The sequence below is a fragment of the Corvus cornix genome, chromosome 5 (genome assembly GCF_000738735.6).
Source record: "Corvus cornix cornix isolate S_Up_H32 chromosome 5, ASM73873v5, whole genome shotgun sequence".
Taxonomy (NCBI): Eukaryota; Metazoa; Chordata; class Aves; order Passeriformes; family Corvidae; genus Corvus; species Corvus cornix.
Window position 1 is genome coordinate 15,149,657 of NC_046335.1, and position 22,761 is coordinate 15,172,417.

Genomic DNA, 22,761 nt, shown 5'->3' on the forward strand with positions numbered 1-22,761 from the left:
AGCTGGGTGGACTTCTGCTATTTTACATCATTTGAGCCCTTGGACCTTTTCTATTAGCTGCCTAAGGCTTCATTCTGTCACACAATGAAATTAATCAACATTAAGTTAATCAGCACTCACTTTAGGGTGAATCTATGCTGCTGGGGGAGTGAAGGGCCTTATGCAAAAGTAGACAAGAGGCCTCAGGCTCAGGACTGAAATCAGCTTTTTCAAAAATGATAGGAACATGTGATGGAGGCTCTCCTTGTTTCTCATGTTTTACACAGAGCAATGCTTATAGAGTAAATGTTTGAGCCCTGGTGTTTGTGTAACTGTTTCTCTGTAGAGTTTCTCCTCACAGAACCCAAATTATTTCATACTAATCAGGGCATTCATTGCAGTCCTCTATTCCACAGGAGCTTGGATAAGACATCTTGATGTGAAGAGACCCAAACTGTAACAGATTCAAAATCCTTCTCCATATTTAACTGGGAGATCAGAGTGGACACCAGAGTGTCCTGGGAGTTTTTTCATGTACCTTGACATTTGAAATCAGATTTAAACTTCTCCATGTTTTCTGGGCTTGTCCCTGTATCCCAGTGTGATAATGGCTGTAGGAACTAGTGTCTTTTCTGTCTTGCAAATGGAGATGTCAACATTCAACTTACATGAATATCAAAATAATAAATGAGTGAAGATGAGGCTAGGACTCCAAACCCTGCTTCAGCCAGCAGATTAACAGGTCTCTAGAATATGTGACATACTTAGAGATTGCTGAAAACACACTGCCTGCATCTTCAATTCCTTTTAATTTCCAACCAAGACTGATAAAACACTTGAGGCCCTTGGAATATGAGCCTGCTTTCAAAATAAAATCCAATCCTGCTTCCTAGCATGCTAATTAAAAGTGCATGGCTGATTCAGGCAGCCCTACAATAGCAAGAGAAATGCTGCAGGCATAGAGATGGCAGGGTTTAGCCTGTTGTGAGTATACAATATTAAAAACAGGCAGATGTCTCATAAAGATGATTACGACAGCACTCTTGACCTTTCTGCAAGAACCGGAATAAAAGCAAAAGAAAAACAATAATCAACTTTTGATTTATCTTGAAAGCTCTCTTCCTTTTTTAGGCATGAAGTTGCTGTTGTAGAAGTGATAGGGGTCACTGTCACCCTTCCACATCACATCAATGGGCACTCACCAGCTGGTGACCCAAGCTGTGAGCAAATTGACAAACCTCCACTGGAGACACCTCCCCTGGGATTACATGTGGGGAGCATGGGTCACTGCCTCTCTTCGCTATTTTCCAGCTCAGTCCTGAGTTTGATTTTGTTTTGTTCTGGGTTTTCTTGCTTTGTTTTGATTTAGTCTATTTTTTTTGCTTTGCTTTGCGGGGCTGGCTGCTGTGGGATCAGCGGTGGGAAGGGGTGCCCTGGTGCAGGCTCCCTGCCTCAGCATCGCTGCTGAGAGCTGCACAGGGGCACCAGCTCAGCATGGCCTCCTCAGAGAGCACTTTCTGTCTCCTGACAGACTTGGTTGTGTTACTTGTTAATGTCCCAGCATTCCCATGCAAAGAGCAATTAGCCTAAAACCCATATGGTAATGGAAAATAATAACCCTAATCAAAATAAATGGCAGGAGCACTGGCTTCTGAAATTATGAGCTTTATAAACTACAGCCATGACCACTAAAGATAACCTGATGGTGTGTCCAAGTCCAAGTCCTGTTTCTAGATTCTGTCTCAGGCAGTACATGTATTGCTTTTATAACATACACAAAACTATTTAATACTTAACCCAGAAGATTAAAACAGCTTCATCACAATTTTTTGTTGGAAGCTCAGAGCAATTTTGAGAATGACCCACTGAGATCTGATAAAAAGAAATCGGAGAACTTCTTGGGAATTTCATGGAAACATTCTTTCCAATGATAGAACCTCTATTTTTGTGCCTGGACATTGAGGGAAACCCTCAATAGCTGAGCTAATCTTTTCTGGTATGCACATTTCTGGCTAGAACCAGCTGTGTACAGATACCTTCTAACATTAGAATTGGAGCTGTGCCTTTATGCTGAGCCTTCAAAACAAACTTAGTAAAAAAAAGCAGGTGTAAGATTTTTGTGGGGCTGAAACAGTTTGCTCTGAAAGCTCCTTTTCATTAATTTGTTTTCAATTAGTTGGATCCATCTAACCACTACAGGCCTGAAATGGGTTATTTGCTCATTGTATTTATTTAGGCCTGGTGCTGTTGGGAATAGGAGAAGGTGGTGGCCCTCTAAAAGTAAACCTAACTAACATTTGTATTTCATAAATTTTAAGGCCAATAGATAAATGCCATTGTACTCATGTGGACTTTCCAGAGCCAGAGCATTTTCTTCACATACTCAATTCTTATTCTGAGTCCAATCTCGTTAGCTGAATTTAGACCTCTTAAAGGTAAAATAAAAAGTCTACCTTAAACTAAGTTTTTCATTTAAATACTCAACCAGAACTGATAGACTATGGTAATGATTAATTATCCTTAATGGCTAAAATCACCCTATTTCTAATCTAACTGTGTTTGTATCCATGTGTAGTTGAGTACATTCCTGAGTCATTTGCAAACTGTATCAGTATTCATCACCCTATTTTGGGGGGGAAGAGGGAGGTCACTATTAAAAACCACATTCTTCCAGCAGTAACTTTCTGTTTATAGTTAGATTTTGAGACATACTGGTTCTCTGGCTTTTAACTCAATTTATGTGTGCCACACTTACTCTGTGTGTAGCTTTATAGTTTTATAACCTCAACAGCACGTGGAATTAAGTTGGATGTCATATCAAAGTCTAAAGTTATCACACTAGCACTAATACATCTATATATCAACTAGTAATCTCCTCAGAAAATATCTAGTTAGTTTGACAAGATGTCTTCCTAAATCTATGCTGTTTATCATCAATTATTTATTTTAATATTTTATTAATTGAATGAGATCTTCATTATTTTTGCAGGATTTCTGTCAGGATGTCAGGCTGTGATTACTTCACTCAACCTTCTTATCTTCTTTAAAATGTCATCACTTTCCTACCACTTTCCACTCAGCAGCGTTTTCAATGTGCAGAATGACACTTCAAGGTTTAGCAGAAAAAGCAAATTTTCCTTGAGTTGTTTTGTACTGTGAAAATAATTTTCTCCATTCAGCTGACTTTGAGAGCAGTGAAGAACAGCCAGGAATGAGTCAAACCAAGAAGCAATCATGCTCTGAGCATCTGAAGCTGCACATGAGATGGTGATGGGTGCCGAGGGAACACCCACTGTGGCCAGGCTGGCCAGCCCTCAGTTCTCAGTAGCCCAGTGGTGATGACAAAGGGACTTCAGGCATCCAGGGATGTCCTCCACTCCCCAGCTACACCTCTCTGAATGACAGCAGTATGTGGGTTGTTGTTTCTTAACTCATGGGAAAGGGCACAATTTGGTTCTGAAACTATGCAGCTTTTGGGGTTTTATAATGTGTTTGAAAGAGGTGGTACAAAGAAGGAAGCAACCAGGAGAATTACTTTCCTGCTCTTCATCAAAGGTGAAGATGGCGAAACAACTGGACATTGACATTGTTATAGGTAGTGTGGGACATCTTCTGCTCAGTGTGTTTTGTAATGATTTCAGTATCTCCTTAGAGGAGGCTTTGGGACCCACATCTTTGCTCTTTCAGGGAGTGCCTGAGAAATACATTGCTATTCCATGCAAAATGGCACAGTTGCAAGAGGGTGCTGCAGCTGCCCTCACCCAGGATAATTTCTCATCACTGAGAGATCATTGACACCTGCAGGCTCAGCCCTTGCCAAGTGTGGGTGATAAGTTGGGATCTGAGAGTCAAGCACAGGATGGAGAGCCTCCCCAGCCCCAGGGAAAAGCTGTGAGCTCCAGCCCAAGGGAACTGGGACATCAACACCTCCCTAGCATCAGGAGCTCAGTGTGGGACTCACTAAGAGGCTCTCTGAAGACATGGTGCTTCCCAGTCATCTTGCTGGCTCTTTGGGAAGTTCCTCTCTCAGCTGACACTTCCGGCTGCACACAGAGGAGTCATCTATGCAGGCCAGGCTCAGCCTTCCCATCATCATAAGGGGATGAAATGCAGTTCTGCTCTTCCTCAGAGAATAATTGTGAGGAGAAATGCATTAAGGACATAGAAGTGCCAGGGTATGAGGGCTCTGTGAACACATACTGAGAAAGGCAGAAAAGCACATGTAACTAGGCACTTATTAAAAAAGAAGTGGATATTTCAAAGGAAAATAAGATTAGCACTGCATTAATAAGGAGTAGAAATAGAAAATAATCTTTAAATCTGTATGAAAACATGAGCCACTAAGAAACAGGCTTTGGTAGCTTCCAGTGTGATTTCTTGTGCTTCTTTTTGAGTGCCCAGTCTGGACCAGTGGGGAAAGGAACTGAGCCGGGTGGATTAGGAGTCACCTCCCCATTAGCATTATTTTCCTGTCATTAATGACTGCATATAGGTAATGTTTACTATTGAATCCCACATGTATCTGTTTATTCTCCATGTAAAAATACCATGATAAACCATCAAGGAGCACATGGTATACAGGCATGTGACAAGCCTGGCTTTATACCCTGTCTCTGCCATTAGTCAGTCTCATTTATTGTGCTGAGGAGCAGCCCAGTCTCACCACCATTTTGCTTTATGACTAGTTTGGTCGATCCTGCCTTTGAAGAAGAACAAGGGCTTGAGAAGGATAGCCCCACTCCTCCCATCTTCTGTGATCTCATCAAATTTTACATGGCACCTGCTGATCAATATTTTTCCTTTGACTTCACTGCAACATTTTGTGTTTTTCAGGACAGCACCAGGAGGGTAGAGTTGACCTTGATACTTCCTGCTCCTTCATGCAAACATTTTGTCATCTTTGAAATGCATTCTGTTCTGGAATCTTAAAAAATTGAAAACTTTCAGAGAATATTAAAATCATTAGCTTTATCAAAACACAATAAAGAGTTCCACTATCCCCTGAAAACAGACTTCTGCAACTGACATAATAATGAAGTAGAAATTCAGTTCCTGGGGCAGTCTAGAAGTGAACATAGTCAAAGGAGGAGCTGGGAACCACTGGCTGTCAGGCTGTTGGGTTTATTATTTTTAATGCTTCTTAGAATTCTTTACCTAGTCCTTTCCTAAGGCTCTCCTGCAGATTCCTCAGGGTGAATGTTGCCAATTCCTCTATACATCTTGCAACTGGAAAAAGAAAATTTTCTCAGTAATCATGTTATTCATTATTTAATCTATTAAATGTTAATCTAAGGGTATGTGCATGTATTTTCTTAATCAAATACAGGAGACAGAGGAGACGTCAAATCACAATAAATGATACTGGACCGATGACATATTTTAACTTGTTCAGCTATTCATGATGTGTATAACTGGAAGTTCAGAATATCAAATTTAACAATTAGACTCAAAAAAGAGCCTTTTTCTGTATTTGATTCTCTCACCTACTTAGCTGAGAATGTAGATACAGACAGTCCCATCAACTGAATCATTATTAAATGTCACTTAAGGTGACCAAAATTCTCATGCAATTTATGTGTCTGCACAGGCTGCATTAAGGCTCTCTCTCCCCTCTGCAATACACTGGTACTGCTCATGGCATTGGCTGTTACTCACCATCCTTCCAGAAATGTGTCCCCTCAAAGCATGGGAAAAAGAACTTAGTCCTGAAAGAAATATTATAACTAAATGTCACCAGATACAAAATATTTCTTGTTTTGAGTGGTACTTAAATGGACAATTCTATCCCTAAATGCAATAAGAAAAATGTAATAATAGTAGCTTATATTTCCACAAGTTAACATTTCTTAATGTTAACATTTCTTGACTATGTGACTTAGAATTCAAAGGTAGTTTAATGGAGAAGAAGCTTGTCAACTATAATATTCTGAAAGCAATCAGTAAATGTAATAGAACTCACATTCTTTTAAAACAAATCCCCCTTCCTCACTCCAAGGTTACAGTAATATTAACTACAATACAGATTGGGAGCCACTGCTTTGTCTCCCAACAAACCTCTCCTAATGGGGTTTGAAAACGTGCTCTTATCAGCATAATAGCCCTCTCTAAAATTAATTCTGGTGCAGCGGGAGATGGCCAATGCAGAGGAAGATGTTTCCCACTGGTGGCAGAGATGAGCCTTTCTCCTTCATGCTGAGTACCAGGTTGTAGACAACACTGACACTGAGAACTTGGTCATCTAGGGACCATGACAAGAAATATCTAGTACCAATAAGAAAAATTGATTGCTTGGGGAAAAGAAAGAAACAGGTCCTAAATGTGAAATAACATCTTTGCATGTATCTGTGGTCCTGGTATAGTGCTACTGTGTGAGTGACTGAAGCATATCTGATTATACCCTGTTGATTTGAGAGAACTCATGTATTTTTCCACTCTCTTTTTACAGCTCCCAAGTCTACCTTTTGTCCCACTGAAGAGACCTGGTGGCCAGGCCTGGTTATTATCATTGCAGTATGCTGCGCCACACTAGTGTTCCTCTTTGTAGTTGTCATCATTTGCTACAAAGCCATAAAAAGGTAAGACTCCAGATGCTTTTACTGCACTTAGGGCAATGCAGCCCCACAGAGGCTGACCCAAGACTTGTCTTACAATATGTTGTTCAGTTTAAAGACATTCAAAAGGCAAAAGGCGTCCTGTAGCCAATGTGAGTTTTCACTGGAAAGTCACTTCATGTACCTTACCCTGCATGTGTAAAGGATGTAGTTCAATGTAGTCATGGGCATGAGGAAGAGAAAAAGTAGAAATGGGATAGAGTTACGGTGTTCAGATTAATAAGAACTTGCCCAAAGTCAAATTACTGCAGGTTGCCGGTGAAAGTGGAGAGCTTTGGCTTGGCCAAGTGTAGAGGTAGGAAACACTGTACTACTTGTATTTGAACACTAATTCTGATAGTGTTCAAAATTTATATGTGGGATGTGAGATTCTTGGCCCAGGCCCATTACTAATTTTGACATTTCAAATGAATGCAAAGTCTTCTAACTCAAAGCCTTGAGTAATATGTGTAGTTTTCATTTGGAGACCGTACTTCTAATTTGTTCTTGCTTCAAAATTATAACCTACAGAACAAAATTCAAAACCTTTCTCTTTTAATGTAAAAGCCTCTGTGAAGCCTATGTACAACAGTGTGAAGTAGCCATTTCAGCTCACTGTCTTTGCAATAGCTGCACTTGCCTAGGCCTCGAATAGTTAGGAAGTATTGACTTCAGTTACACAGAAAAATATGAGCAAAAATAATTTCTTCACTTGAATAACATTTCATATTTCTAGTGGAAAAGGTCAAAATTTTAACATTTCCATGTGAAAGTTCCAAATGCAAGTCCAAAGGGTTGATTTAGAAGAGAAAGTAACTTGTGGGAATTGTAGGCCAGATGCATAAGGTTCATTTCTCTTTTGTTTTTAGTATGGCTCTAACGACACCCCACAGCTGTGTGTTCATGGTGTCACTGTTTCATACTCTGAGTATCTTGGCTGGGAGCTGTTGGTATATCCGGGTGACCCAGCCTGCAGTAGAGAATGCAGGATGCCCATCCATAGCTCTCATGAGACACTGCAGTGACATCTGCATCTCAGCTTGGATTAAATGACAGTTTTTTTCAACTTCATGCTTTCTGAGTGATAATATTTTGGAGTGAGGCAGAAAGGAAAATAAATGAAAATAGTTTTTATGACAAATGTTATCTGCATGCAAAGTGATTGCAAGATTTTTGTTGAGCCTCAGCAAGGCTATCACAGTGGTGGAGCACTGGACATGTTTGGTGGTTGTTGAAAAATTTATGCAGGATTTGAAAGGGCATCAAAAAGGGAGAATTCCAGCAAGAGAAATTCTCTATTTTATTTCTTATTAAATTTACATAAATATCTTTGCTATTCTAGTTTAGCTAAAGTGAATGTTTATTATTTTGGGAGATCTGGAAAGCTTTCACTCTAGCTACTGCACTTTTGAAAAATTGTCTCTGGAGGACTGAGATTGGCATCCAGTTGAATCGGTAGCACAGTGTGAAATCTCGTACTTGTAGTTGCTGATCTACCATTGCTGCTCATTTGTAGTTGTCTGCCTACTGCCAAACTGTGAATGATTTGTGTCAAAGCTGCAAAATATATGTATGAGAGCAGGAACTCTCCAGTGCAATTTGTGCCTCGTGAGGAATTGCTTTTCGAATTCGCTGTGATGCTGGTAGATGGGAGAAATAGATGGGAGGAATAGAAATTAAATTTAAAGAGACAGATTTAGAACTGCCTTGCAAAGGTTTGAGGAATTCACGTAACAGTCCCATGCTTCGTGTCAGTAAAGGGTAATACTGATACTTGATGAAGACACCCATTATTTGTCAACAGCATGAATATCAACCTACAAGTCAGCTGCTTGAACAGGCATTAGGCTCAGAGAAGAGGGAAAATTCCTCTTAGATCTTCTTATTTTTGACATTCACACTGCTGACAAATGCTAAGCTAAAAACTGCTCAGATGTGGGATGGACAGCTATGAAAGAAAATCTTATTAATTATAATTTTACAGGGTAACTAGAGCATTTCTTTTCATCAATGAGTCCTTCCTAAAACAGCTCTGCTAAAAGAATCCCTAAAGGGCCTGGCAGCATTCCCCAGTAGTTCAGGTTTCTTGATCCACTGTAAAAGATATCTGTCAATAAATGCTGGGAAATAAGATCAGGTGGTTCACAAGAAAAGCATCTCTGCCTTCAACACAGTATTATCACGTATTGTTGAGCTGAATTGGCTTTAGCTAGTGTGAGAAATCCTTCATTTTGTTTTTTGCTGGAAGGTAGAAGTGACTAGAGAAAGAGTAAGGGGATTAATACGGGTGATGCTGAAGCCAAGAGTTCTTCCACTGTGTTCCCAGCTTTAAGCTCCATAACCATGCTCTTCCCAGTCCTTTCTCACACTCTCATCCCACCAGCTCTCCTCTATGCTCCTCCTGGGCCCTTCTTCCTGCATATCTCCTGGAACTGGTATTTCTGTCACTGCAGCACCTCTGACAAATCTGTCTCCTACCACCACTGAAGAGGTGCCAAAGAATGAAGTAACAGCAGTCATCTGGTTGTAGGGTGTAACAAGGGTTAAATGCTCCAGTAGGAAAGTGCAGGCAGGGATTTATTTGCATTAAGTCTGGATCTGTTGTATTAATCCCTCACTTTCATAAGAATCAAATTTGAAGCAAAAAGAAAAAGAAAAATCCTATTGTGCTTAAGTTGAAATCTCATTTACTGTTTCAAAGGGCCAGACCCAGTCAAACTCTCTTATGTCTGCTTTTCTGTAGCAGGAAGAGAGGTAGTGACTGTCCTCGAGGTATCATAACTCAACTGTGTTTTTATTCAATCTATATATAAACTGTGTCTCCTGGGGTAGTTAGTTTTCCCTCATAAAAGCTAAAACTTCAGCGTACCACCAATTTTAGGCACTAAGGCGATTTGTAATAAAATACAACCTAGTGGATTGGTGCTTCTTTGTATATAATAACTACCTGAACCAAGCAAGTACGCTACTACCTCCATCCCTGCATCTACCCTGGAAATACTCAGGTTCTCCCAATATGAAATGGTCACAAGAAATGCTGAAATCCATTCCAGTGATTGGATTTGACCTCTCTGGTCTATGAGGGAACTTTCACCAAATTGCATCCATCAGCGTTAATACTCAGATGGGTTGAACTCTGGGAAGATACCTATGGAGTGATAGTTCAAAGGTGCTTCAAGCAACTTCTAAGTTTCATCTTTGTGTTGCTGGTGACTGCAGCATTGGACACATGACTGGCACACCAGGTACAGATGTGTGTTGCTGAATAGATCAAGCACCAGAGGAGACCCCAGGTGATATTATGTTGTGCTGGAGCATGGTTATGTGATGATAGCACACTCAGTTTGGCAGTGGAAAACCAGCTATTTTCTATGGTCTTTGTGTTAGAGGGGTATTTCCACTTTTTAAAAAAATGTGAATTTTCTCTTAAGAATCTTTTCCATAGCACATCAGAAAAAAAATAGCAATAGTCAGTTAGCACCATCTGTGACATTCATAGATTTCTGGGACAGGCTCGATCACTGGCTGGGACTCAGCCTCAGTGTAAGCAGTGGGACTTTTCCATACATTTCATGGATAAAAAAAGTGATCCCACTACCAGGGATTTCTGTAACACATAAAAAGAGCAGATGAATAACTGCTTCAAAATCTAGATATGTCCAAGTAATTCTCTACCATGTCTTTGTCTGTAAAAACCTGCCATTCTCACTCTTTCCCCGAAAAACTCTAATCAAGAAGTAAAAGCAGGAAGTCCAAAGACGATTCATAAACTAACACAGGGTGGAGAAGGCTGGATCATTTCAGTATTATGTGATTTTTGGGTTGGGCAAGTGCACCGTGAATGCCAGCAGCTCTAACAAACCTTCATCTGGTGTGAATTAAAAAACAATCAATGGAATTCAATTTTAATCAGCTCTGGAGGTGACTGTTTCTTAAGCTTTTTTTAACATCTGCAAGTACCTGAATAATAGTAAGACAGTAAGACTAGAGGGAAGTGGGAAGTAAACACAGTAAAGAGGATTAATGAGAGTTGTTTGGTAAATAAGCAACTGAGATGGGGGAGAGCAGGACATGCAGTGTGTAATCCTATTTCTGCAGCTCACTGGTGTGTCACTGTCTGTGAGGGGAGTAAGATATTTACATAAGAGGAAAAAATAAATCCCTGGCTCCCTGTATGAAATTAAGATAACGGAGCCATCTGTCAAAGCTCGAAGGAGAAAGCAAGGCTGAGCATCCTGGTCTTTATGACAAGTGATGTGCCAGCTATTCAACCTGGCAGGGAGTGTTTCAGATGGCTTTCCAACATGCGAAAAACATCTACTCAGTGTCTCTGGAACTTCCCTGCAGTCTGAGATGACCCATGAGCAGTTCATTGTGCTTAGTGATGTGGCTCCTTGGTTCTGCTGGATTTCAGATAGGATGGATACATCTGTTCTCAGATGTACTGCAGGGTTTGCTGCCAAAAAAGCTCTCCTGCTAAGTCAGCAGGGAAAGTGGGTTGATGATAGCCAAGTTTTACATGATACACCTTTTATTCACTCTTCTAACTTTGTGAAGCCACTGTTTTATATGTCTCATAGCCTGAGAGAAAGGTACTATAAATGCCTACATAGGCACTTCCTTACATAGGTGCTGAGTTCACCTTCAAATAATAATTAAATGAAAGAAAATATTGTACTGAAATAAAATGACAGGTCATATTTAAACTGTCTTAAAATTCATTGCTCAGGTATTTTTAGGGTGCTTAGCATTTGTGTATGATTTATGGTCCCTGTATACTGCAAAGTCTAGTTTCAGAAGCGGGAGCAAAGATCTGAAATTTGGCTTTGTTTAACAATATACTTGTGAAGGGAGGACACTGAGACCTTCTTAAAGAGGCCAAGAACTGGCAGTGGGAGCTGTGGTGAAGGTGTCCCATGGAGCAGGGGCTTGTGTCCCACTAAACAGGCCATGGCCCTGCACTTCTCCCCCAGCCAATTTTGTACCACTCACTCCCCCAAAGAGCAAGAGCTGTGTAGTCCTCTACATGGTCTTCTCCTATGAGCCACTGAGGCCAAGCATGATGTAGTCCAAAATCAATATTAATTGCAACAAAACGGTGCTGTTTAACCTGAGCAGAGAAGACAGAATCCTAAACGTGCTTAATTGCTTTGAAGAGCAATTCACAGCATGACTGATGACAGGTCAAGGTGAATTGAAATTGTTAATGTCTCCTATTCTCCCTGACACATTAGAGGAGTTTGTACTGAAATGGTGCCTTAATTCTCAGCAGGTGCAGGGAAAGACAGTAATCACTCAGAAGATAGAGTGAGATAGTTGGTGGAAAAGATATGTTTAGAAGTACTGTTTGAGTGGGAGACACCCAAAGGGAAGAAGATGATCTGTGGGGGCAGATCTCTGTGTCTTTGATGCAATTCATTGATGTCAGACCAGTTCAGCTCTGCAAAAGGGATCAATCCCTAAGAAGCGCCATTGAAAAGGGAATAGAGTCTTCATTGAAAGACCTTGGGAAAGTTACTGAGGGCAGCTGAGAGAAAGGCAGACTTGAACATTTTGGAAAAGTAAGGAAAAGACCTTTGCATTGTGGCCTGATTCCCCTGTCTGAATGTTGATGTTTATCAACAACAGGATTAGTATCTACCCCTGACCATCACTGTCCAGGTCTTCTGTCACCTCTAACCAAAGCCCAACATCCCCATGTGTTGCTTAGCCTGTATGCCTAATCATCTCCCAGTAGTGAATTGACTCCTGTCCTTGGAACAAGGCTGCAGATGACCTATTAAAGACAATTTAAATACCCTGGGCAACCAATCTTCCTGCAGGAGATCCCATTTTCTAATCATCAAGAAATGAGCTTTTAGAATCACAGGATGGTTGAGGTTGGCAGGGACCACTTGAAAGCATCCAATCCAAACTTCTGCTCTAGCAGAGTCAACTAGAGCAGCTTGCTTATGTTTGTATCCTGCTGGGTTTTAAGTATCTTCATGGATGGAGAGTTTTTGTTGGTTTTCTTGTGTTCTTTCAAATTTATCACTATTTACTAAACTAAATGTAGCCTTGCTTGATGAAAACTGAGGGCTAATACAAGGAAAATCAGTTATTCTCCCAAACAGTATTGAAGTCTGGATGTTGGTTGTGCAGCAATTTCCAGGGTGGTGTTTATGAGACAAGCTGTTGAAGAGCTTTACAGCTTGACCCAAGCCCACTGGAGATGCCAGAGCTCTGCTGTATTTATTCTGCTCATTCAGTGGCATCACTGGGGGTTTTGGACAGGGGGCTAATAGCTGGTGCTGCCTGATGCTTTTTAGGTGCATCAAGATGAAGGAGGATTGGCGTCATTTTTTAAGTAGAATAGCAAAAGTATTGCAACTATTTGTTAGGCTCCCTGGACAGCTCAAGGCTGATGACTGAAGTAGATAAAATAGCCTTTTACTTGGAGAGATGGCTGAGCCAAGCCACATGGGCACTGCTGTGCAGAACAGTTTGTTTTGCTGTTGTCTGTGCAGAATGTGTTGTCAGAAAAGCAGAAGGATCTGCTCTCCAGTGCTGTCAGTCTGGGACTTTTATAAGTACTACATGTGTTTGTAACTGTTGTAGGGCAGGATTTCGTTGTCTCTTCTAAGTTATACAAACTCACAAATTCTGCTAGGGAGAAAGTTTGTGGTCATAAATGGATAAAATGCCCCACTGTTTCTCATAGCCAGGAACACTGAAAGCCTCCAGGAGGCTTTAGTCTTTAGCATAAAACAAGTGGTCCAAGTGTTTCACAGAATACTCTCTTATGGATCATTTGGCACTTGTTCACTCCTAATTTGTGATATATTGACAAAGATGCCAAGAGAAATCTGTAGAGAATTATGGTCTGTCCTGTGACAAATTAATTTTTCAGTATCACCAGAAACAAACTTGCCACTTCTTGTTTTCTACTGCAGGTGAGAGTGCCACATCAAATGGGCAGAAGTCGACCCATACAGCCAAGTATTGTTGAGAGTTACTGCCTCAGTGCAACTCTGATATTCATGGGTGGATTTTACACACTTGTGACAGAATATAATGCTCATGCTGGTGTAATTATATTGGTTGCAGCATTTTGGATTTAACCCAACACAAATAGAAGATAAAAGTTAATACTAGAGCTTTGAAACATATAGGAGAGGTGCCAGGTTCACCATGATGTTTTTATTACATTTTTTCCTAAAGACAAAGAAATAAAATTTTCTTAGGCATTTATTTAGTTTTTAAGCCAGTCATAGTTTTTGCAAGCTGATGTGAGGGTGCTTGTGGCTGACCCTGTTAGTGAACAGCCACAGCTGTGGCTGAGGTATAGCCAGCACAGTGTGCTGAGACATTTGAAGAAACTTTTTCTCTTGATTATCTGGAGTATCTGAGCTCAGGACTGTGTTTTTACAACCTGCAAGAACCCAGCAGCAGAAGCCTGCAGTTCCTGGGTCAATATTTTTATGACTCAGAGAAAATTGTACCCATGGTAGTAGGGTGAGGGTGTAGATCTGTACTCCAGCTCCTTATCACCCAGAAATTTCCTCTGCACAAAAAGAATCCCATAGAAACCTTCTTGGTGGCCTTATTGCTGCCTTTTGCTTTCTGCAAAGGATTTGCAGTGCATTTTGAGTAAAAGCAGTAAAGCCTGATTTCTCCACTGGCTGAACAACTGCAGGTCCTGCTGAGTGGAGCTGGTTTTGAGGGTCCCAGCTGAAGGGACAGCACATCTCACACCCCCTCACCTTGTTGTGCTGCCTTGTTCGCTGCCCTACAACCACATTGTCCAGAGGGAAAAGGTACAGACAGGGTCCCCCTCTGCATATCTGTGACACTCATGGGGTGCACATCAATCACAGCCACACCTGAGCTTTTTGGACCTGTGCTGCCGCTGCTGGAGGGGCTGCACGGTCTGATTTCTGCTATATCTGTCCTTCCTTCTCTGCAACCCCTGTACTGACTGCTCAGTATGTATCGTGCTGCGGGGTTGCTAAGCAGCACACAGCTCCCTGCTCGGAGAGCCTTGCCATGAAGGCGAGACATGCAGTAGGTCAGCGTGGGCAGAGCTGGGAATAGGAGAAGATGGCATCTGCTGGGGTGATCCTGCTCCACCACACCCTTCCCTCACTCTCCCTACAGCATCCCCTCACTCAGCAGGCATATGGCCAGCCTTGCTGGTGTGGCTGGGCTGGAGAACAATGCTACTGGTTTGTCCTTCTTGGAGAGCTGCTGGTTAATTAGCCATGTCAGAGAGTGTTTGTCGGGGGGAGCTAACGCCAGGTGATGGAGCGAAGCACTGACAGAGGGGCGTGATGTGTGTATGTAAAGAGTCTCATCCCAGCTGTGTGCAAGGTAAGAGAGGGAAAATAGGATCATTCCTCATTCCAGCCTTTGAAAGAGACCCTGAAAAGAGGACCCACATGGAGAAATTGCGTTGCCTGTGGTGTCTGCGTTTTGAGGCAGTGGCATGAAACCTTATGAAAAATGTTAATACTCTCAAGCAGCTGGAACTGTAGGTTCTTCCCTTCACTTGCTCTGAGCCCTGAGAAGCCAGTGTGGAGACTGGCTAAACTCAAATTCTTCCTCAGAAATTGTCCCCAGTTACAATTGCCTAAAACTGCACAAAACCAAATCTTTGCATAGACATCATGGTGAGCAGGACTTACCTCTTCATAGACTTGCCCCACGGCACACCTGGAACTTGGGAAGGCTGGGACCATGCTGTGCAATCCATGGACGTTGGCTTTGCATTTATCCTTCAAAGAGCAAGGTCTGGCTGTGCAGACTCTTCATTGTGAGTGGAGAAAGCCAGAAGCAGCTGCATGAAAATCAGTGGTCTCAGTCTGGTTGAAGGCAGAGACAGATTGCCTCAAATGCAAAGTGATCTAGATAGCTGCAAAGGTCAGTTAATTTTACAAGTTTTAATTTTCTTCTCAGCTCCTTGCATTTATTTGTGTTGCAGACACTCTTCTTTCAAAGACATTTCTGTAACAGAAAATCTGTAGAGAATTTTTGTACATCTGCACAGAAATTAATCATACTATTTAAATAATGTTGTGAAATTATATTTAAATGGTTCTGTGAAATAGCAGTAGCCTCATTCTTCTGTATGGATCAAGTCCATCATTTAAGTTGTTGCCTATGTTTGACAGTGATTAAATGGCAAGGTAGCTATCTGAATTTGGCAAAAAATCTGGACACAAAGTAGCATAATTTGGGGGATGGAAAAGTCCATTGCCTAAAATGGCAGTATCTACAGTCACTTGATTGGTGAGAGACATACTGTCCTTGAGAGAGAGCAAGAGAGCCGTGAAGATCAGCCCTTGCTCATCTCCTCTTTCTGTCCCTTATTATTCCAACCCCACATTTTTTTAGTAATGATGCCCTCCCTGACCCAGAGCACAGGCACCAACAGCCATTCATTTTGCAAACATGGTAGGGGATTCCTGTTGCTTTTTCCTCCTCCACTTTTCCTTCCAGTATGGATATCTTTTTGTAAGGACACCTTCTAATGTTTCTCCAGTTTTCCTAGTTAATGTTTGTTAAGCACTTGGAAGATAGCAAGCATTGAATAGTTGTTCAATCTGTTCCAGAAGGTCTAGAGAATTTTAAAGAACTGAGATGTGTAGGTTTGGGATTCCACTGGTGTTTTTGTATTACGGAGTGGCAGATAAGTTTGTTGCCCTCATGCCAGCACCTGTGAGAACATGCATGCCTCAGTTTTGTGGGGACAGATCATGCCTAATGCAGTAGAGTTACAAATAAACCCATTTTTCTGGGTGGAGCATAAATATTTCCAATGCCAGGCTGCTTCTGTGTTGCTTAGCAGAGCATGGTGCCCCATGAACTGAGTTCCATGACTGTGCCTTAGCTGCCTGCACTGCTCTGCACAAGACAGGCCTTTGAGGAGCAGGAGTGAGCCCAGCTCATCCCCAAAGGGCACTGCCAGTGCATAGTCCACTGCCAGGCATGGCCATGGCCATGACCATCTTCCAGACATGTCTTGGCTTTGTTTGAAGGTGCATTCATTCCATGCATTTAATGTGTCTTTTTTTTTTTTTTTTTTTTGGGGGGGGGGAGGTGGGTTGGGTTTTTTTAAATATTTTTATTTTGTTTAGTAGCTTTTTGCCAGGCTAAGAAGCTGGCATCGTGAGTTCATTTTTTTGCAGTAGTCCCATTCATTTTTCTGCTTTTATAACCAAAACATATTGACAGTGTATTCTACACTGAGAGCAGATAATGTCAGCTGTAATATCCCTCCAGTCAATAAAACCTTTTAAAGATCATTAGAGGGAATGCAAAGAATGGGTTATTATGTGAGGGGTCACTGAAAGTACTTTTATCAATTATGTTGGTTAATTGTCTGGTATCCTAATAATAAAGCTGCTTCTCTTCCTTAAGATTGGTTTCGTGTAGGAGCATAATTCTGAAGTTAGCTTAATTGAAGACTTAGTAGGAAATGGGATTGCATCCATCCCCTTTGTCTCGCAGGGACAGATCTTCTTCCTGTGTAACATCAGAACAAATCCTCCTCAAGTCCAACAAAGTCTGTGGAATTACTCTGACTTTGCACTGCTGAAAATAAATGAAGACTAAACTCCACTTCTTAAATTTCACATGCGGCTCAGCAATATACTGCAATTACTTGCAATCTGAACAGTCCAAACCCTCCCTTTAGACATACCCAGAGTGACTTCAGCAGGCTGAGAGAGGTGCAGTTCTGCAGAAAGAGATCTGCCCCCAATGCTCTGCAGCCTGAGTGCACCAGCTCAGGGAATCTCTAAGTGCTGATGAATGGCTGCAGAGCAGTATGGATTTTTTTTTTCCCTGGGAGAAACACTCAGCAAGGCTCAATCCATGAACAGAGAGGGGAATTTCAGTGTGAACCATCCCAAAACAGAAATCGCCCACATGCCAGCAGGGCTTGCTTAAATATACTCCAGAAACTGGTCAGCTAAAATTGGCTGTGAGGCAAAGCTGAGTTCGCTGTAAATCGCAGGCTTCAAAGTGCTTTTGTGAACAGTCAGAAAAGAAGCTCTCCCTGGGAGATGGTATCTTGGAGTTACGTTAAGATATCCTGCAACGTGATTTCCAGAGCTGTGAAAGAGACTTTTTCCTTTTGCATAATTGTCCTAGCACTATGCAGAACACTTGCACAGAAAAGGTCTGAAGATGTTAAAAATTGTATGGGTACTTGCTCTTGTAAATATTATTTATCATCTGACCACTGGTTCAGTTTGGCTAAGACTGAATTACTCAAAGGTCTCTAGGGAAAGAATGGCCTTTTCTAATTCACAAAAGACTTTTTATTTGTTTTCATAAGGAGCAAAGGGACAATGCAGCTTGAGGAAGGAGAACTCCATCAAATATCTAAAACTGAAAAACACCCTGTATACACAGTCCTTCCAAATGCTGCAGGTAATATCATCCAAGATACTTGAAACACTTTCTAGTTTGGAAGAGTAAGTTAAAAATATCATATATTGTGATAAAAAGTAATAAACACAGGGGCAAGACTGTTTGTTGGTCTTTTAGATGCTGGACTATCTAACTTACCTGAGTGGAGATGGGAATATGGGGGATACATGTAAAAGCCTTGGGAGACAAACACTGAGCAGTAGTGTGTGAGCTGCTAAAAGTTGTCCAGATGGAGCTGCTTTTTATTATAACTGTAAAACATTTGCTTTGTATGTGGGAGGTAGGAGAGCCTGTAACCTCTTCCTACGAGTAATGAATAGTGTACTGCTTGTTTTCTGGACAGAGAGATGGTCCACATATGGCCGTTAACTAATTTAATAGAGAAAAACTAAGGTTCCAGAGAATTTTCATCATTAAGGTTTTTTCTTTGACTTCTGTCTTTACATTATCAAATAAAATATATCCAGACTGATTTTTTCTTGTCTCTCTGAGGCAGTTAAGGGTAGAAGTCAGAATGTGACTCCTTCCATGATTCTGAAGACTTTGACCAGAGAAATGTCCTCCTCCAACCTGAGCCCCATATGTCTGAGCCATAGCACCAGGCTGGCCACCAGCCAGCACCAGCAAGGCTCCTTGTGTGTGGCTGCACACAAATGTAATGGCTGTGTCCCTGAAAGCAACTGTTGTCAGTGCACTGAGCTCCTCTAGCAGGAGTCCTCTTCACAAACCAGTCTTAGAAAGCAACTTTTCTTCTCCCACCAGTTGCTCTTGTGGAAAGTGATTCACCTCTGATAACTGATGGCCAGCATGAACCAAACAGTTTTTGGATGAGTGCCCCAGTACTGAGATGTAAACAGCCTCCATTCATGTTCTTTATGTTCTTATAAACATTCAGATTATGCAGATTGATGGTCTAGTAATTGAATAACATTACAAAATTTATTCTTCCATTCCTGTCTGCTAAATAAGGATGTATTTGAAGTGTGACTACAGCCCACACATCATCTTATCTGGGCTTCTAGCAGTGAAGTCTAGCCAAGAGCTCTAAACAGGTACTGCTAGCATCCTAGTCCTGGAGATAAAACTGAGTGAAAATAAACTACACAGATATTTACCCTGATTCTTGGACAACTTTTTGTAACCCAGGAAGATGCCACTGCAGCTTGATCTCTGCTGGTATGTAGGTAGCTTGGATATTTCTGGGTATTTCTATTTATACGTCCCCTGAGGCTAGACAAAGCCTATGAAGGAAACGGATGAGTTGTATGAGACCAAATTTTATTGAAAATCATTATCTTTTATGTGTTGATAGCTAATGAAATATCATTATGGAGAAGAGCTTTGAAATCATTGCGCATATAAGTGGAACAGCTCACTGATTTGCCACCTCCCCTCAGCCACTTTTCCCCAGGGATCAGCAGGCACACGCTCAACCCGGCACATGCCAGCACCAGCAGTGGGGCTGCCAAATGGGGCTGTCCAGAGAGCTTTGTTCAGGGGTGAAACAGCAGTGAGGAGAGAGACAAGTTCTTTACGTGCTACTGAAATCACCTTCCTGAGAAGAACTGAAAACACGCAGGGATTTTTGGCATGGGTACCTTGTGCATTCGCACAGGTACAGCTGTGCAATGACAGTAGAGAGATGCCTCATAGCTTTCAGCTTTGGTAAAATCTTTGTCATTTGATACTGATACCCATACACTGCAATCTTTCATGTATATATGTATATATAGAGAGATTTTTGCAGGTGGCTTTTACAATTTACAATTTTGTACCACCGCTTGGTCTTCTGAGCACTGGTCATTCCCTCCCACAATGGACACCAAAAAAACAGTCTTTCTTCCTCTAACTATATTTGAAAAGAATAATGACACTCTATTCCTGTTTGGGAAGAAATAGGATATGTATTTCCCCAGAGAATAATCTAGGGCAGCAAATCCCCAAGTGGAGACAGGTGTCTCCTGGCAGTGCTGAGTCGGGTATGGGAACCCCAGAAGGAGGTGAATTTGAGATCCTGTCATGTCTCTACTGCCAGCCCAAGGTCATCCCTTCGTAGCTTGATTGGATTTCCTTGGAACCCAGCCTTCCCAGATGCTGGACTTGATGCACTGGCACTGTTGAGACATTGCTATGGAGGTAGGCAGTAGAAACAGGTTTGCAACACTCAGGATGTCTTACAAAATCAGTTTTTATTCTAAATTCTCATCCTTTTCAAGCATGAAGCACCCATAAGTGTATGAAATGTCGTTTGCACTGTGAGTTTTAAACTATTGCAGTTTACTGTTCTGGACAAAACTTCTATTTCCATGTCTAAGTGATCTTAACTCTTCTCAACACTTCTTTAAGCCTATAATGAGGCGTGATAAAGTCATTATTAAATAAATAGTCTGCCCTGGTTTTACTTGATCTTGTCTGAGTAGTCATAGATAGAGATTTTCTGAAGTGTGTACAAGTGGGACACGAGGTGTAGCTCTCTCCTAGTACTCTACCACACAATTGCCTTACAAACAGTAGGTCTGTGCCAAATTTACACAGTAGCCAAAGCTGGCAAGGAGGGTTTTGTCAAATATACCAACTAAGTTTTGTGACTAGACATGATAAAGGGCCAAAAACTATGTTTCCTCTAAAAAATTTTCTCAACACAGAACATACAGATTATGTTTGAATGTGCATCAGTACATTGACCTTTACCCAGGACTTTGCAGAGGATTGGTACAAGCCAATATGATGAGCCAATATGAAATTCTTTGATAAGTGAGATTTAAAATGTGATCAGATCCTCATCTGAAATTTAAGCTTGGCACGTGAAATACACTATTAAATGGCTGTTTGATGCTTTCTTAATTTTAGGACTCAAGCAAGCTAATGCATGCATGGTGGAGAGGTCATTATGGACTCTGAGGCATCATTTCAGGCGTGTGCTAAGCTGTACAGAGTTGCATGGCCAGAGTTTCATTCACAGATGTTTGGCATGAAGACCCAATTTGTTTGCTAAACAATGTATAGCATATTATACTGTAAAACAATGCAAACCACTTATTAGTGAAAAGCCTGTTTCGCCTGCCACCAAGTGAGTATGTCATGGATATTAATAGTTCCCTACTCATTTCCTCACTAATTTGAAACATCCCTTTAACCAATGAAGAGCAGCCCTGGAATGGAAATGCATAAATGCGTGGCCATAGCTTATCATCTGAAAGGGGGCTTGGAGTATCACACTTTGGAAGATCATGCATAATTCAGCTTATTAGGCAGAAAATAGGATAAAAAGGTTCCCCTTGGTGTGCAAGAGGAAAATTTGCATGCCTGGATCTCAACAGTCAACAAAAATTGGAGTAAAAAGTTAGTGGCACAGAGCTGGTGGCACACAGAGAGCCAATGCCCTAATGCAAGAGGGCACTTGAAAAATCACAACAAGCCAACATGACCTGGTATATCTAAATACATGGGTCAGATTAATCACAGTGACAAGTGCATACCAGTGTGCCAAGCCAGTGATTTAAATGGTGTAACTGGGGCAAGTTTGACCCCAAATCCCTGCCTGTTGTGCTTTTGAAAACAATTGAGTGAAGGAGTTAAACAGAGCAGTCTCCAAGCCTGAACTTTTGCATCTGACAACAGTCTTTTCATTGAGATTCAAGAAAATAACTGCTCTGTTTTGCTAGCACTAACCCTGCACAATTGATAAGGCAGAAGCAAAACCTTGATAAAATCTCCATTCCCCTGTTTGCAGGCTCTGAAAAAATCCCCTTCCACTGCCTGCAAGTGCCAGTGGTGTGATATCCCTGGCAACCTGTCCAGCAGGGTCTGCAGAGTGATCTCACCACCAAAGGAGAGCATCCAATCCACCCAGGTCTGTGATGGGACAACAGCCTGGGGAGGGGAAAGTGCAAATTTCAGGACAACTGAAGCAGTCCATCTTAAAATTACTACTAGAAAACATAAAAATGTAGATAAAAATGAGAGGAAGGCATTTTTTAACATAAAGAAAGAAGAGGAAATCTAGACAGGGAAAGAAAATGGAACTGGAGAGGTGCAGAAACATAGGAGACCAAAGAAAGAACAGGTAAATAGGAGAAAAACTGCAAGTAGAAGTGGCAAAAATGTCTTCATTTTTTAACCACTGGTAGGTTTGGAACTGGGAGAAAAGAAAAACAGAAGAGTTTTTGAAAGCAGCAGAGAAGTTTAGACAGCCACGCCATTTTTCCTGCCCTGAAAAAAAATAAGCATTGCCATCAGATTCTCCATTCCTCCTGCCAGGGATGTGGCACAGTGGATGGGTGCTTTGCAGTGTCACAGAAGAAAAACCAACATGACCTCGTGTCAGATGCAGACAGGCACTGCATGTTGAGCACTGAAAAACAGTTCATCAAATCCCTTGGTCTCAACAACTCTTAGTCTCCCCTTCCATTTCCATTCTCTAACAGCTGAAATCATGGAATATTAACAAGCTTTAACTCTTACCAGGTAGAGAGGCACAAAATATCACAATCAGAAAGTATTTTCTTTGAGATTACAAGCAAACAAATTTGCCTACCTGTAATAACTCTCCATAAATCTTTCATTAATACTTTGCTGAAATTAAATGTCATTAACCATTTTTTATTAATTGTTGTTTGTTTTGTTAAACATTGACAAGAACAGTTGCACAGACTGACTGTTGTAATACATGTATCTGGTCCTCTTTTTGCCCTCAGCAACATTTTAATCTCAAGACATTCATGTCTGGAATATCTATGTGGAAAGCACAAAGCTTTTCTTCCTGTTATGTTTAAAG

General features: G+C 41.3%; 1 protein-coding gene across 3 annotated transcripts in view; it reads left to right on the forward strand.

Annotated features, from left to right (window-relative positions):
• Positions 1–22,761, forward strand: part of PRIMA1 (proline rich membrane anchor 1) — a 52,773-nt gene that overhangs the window by 24,499 nt on the left and 5,513 nt on the right. Inside the window, exons 3-5 of one of the 3 annotated variants that reach the window (XM_039552909.1) lie at positions 6,425–6,554; positions 17,890–17,984; positions 20,835–21,054. In XM_039552909.1, the coding sequence (XP_039408843.1) occupies positions 6,425–6,554; positions 17,890–17,984; positions 20,835–20,959 (350 nt within the window). In that variant the 3' untranslated portion in view covers positions 20,960–21,054. Of the gene's footprint in view, positions 1–6,424; positions 6,555–17,889; positions 17,985–20,834; positions 21,055–22,761 lie in introns of those variants that run through there. The other 2 variants (XM_039552911.1, XM_039552910.1) reach the window with 2 other exon arrangements.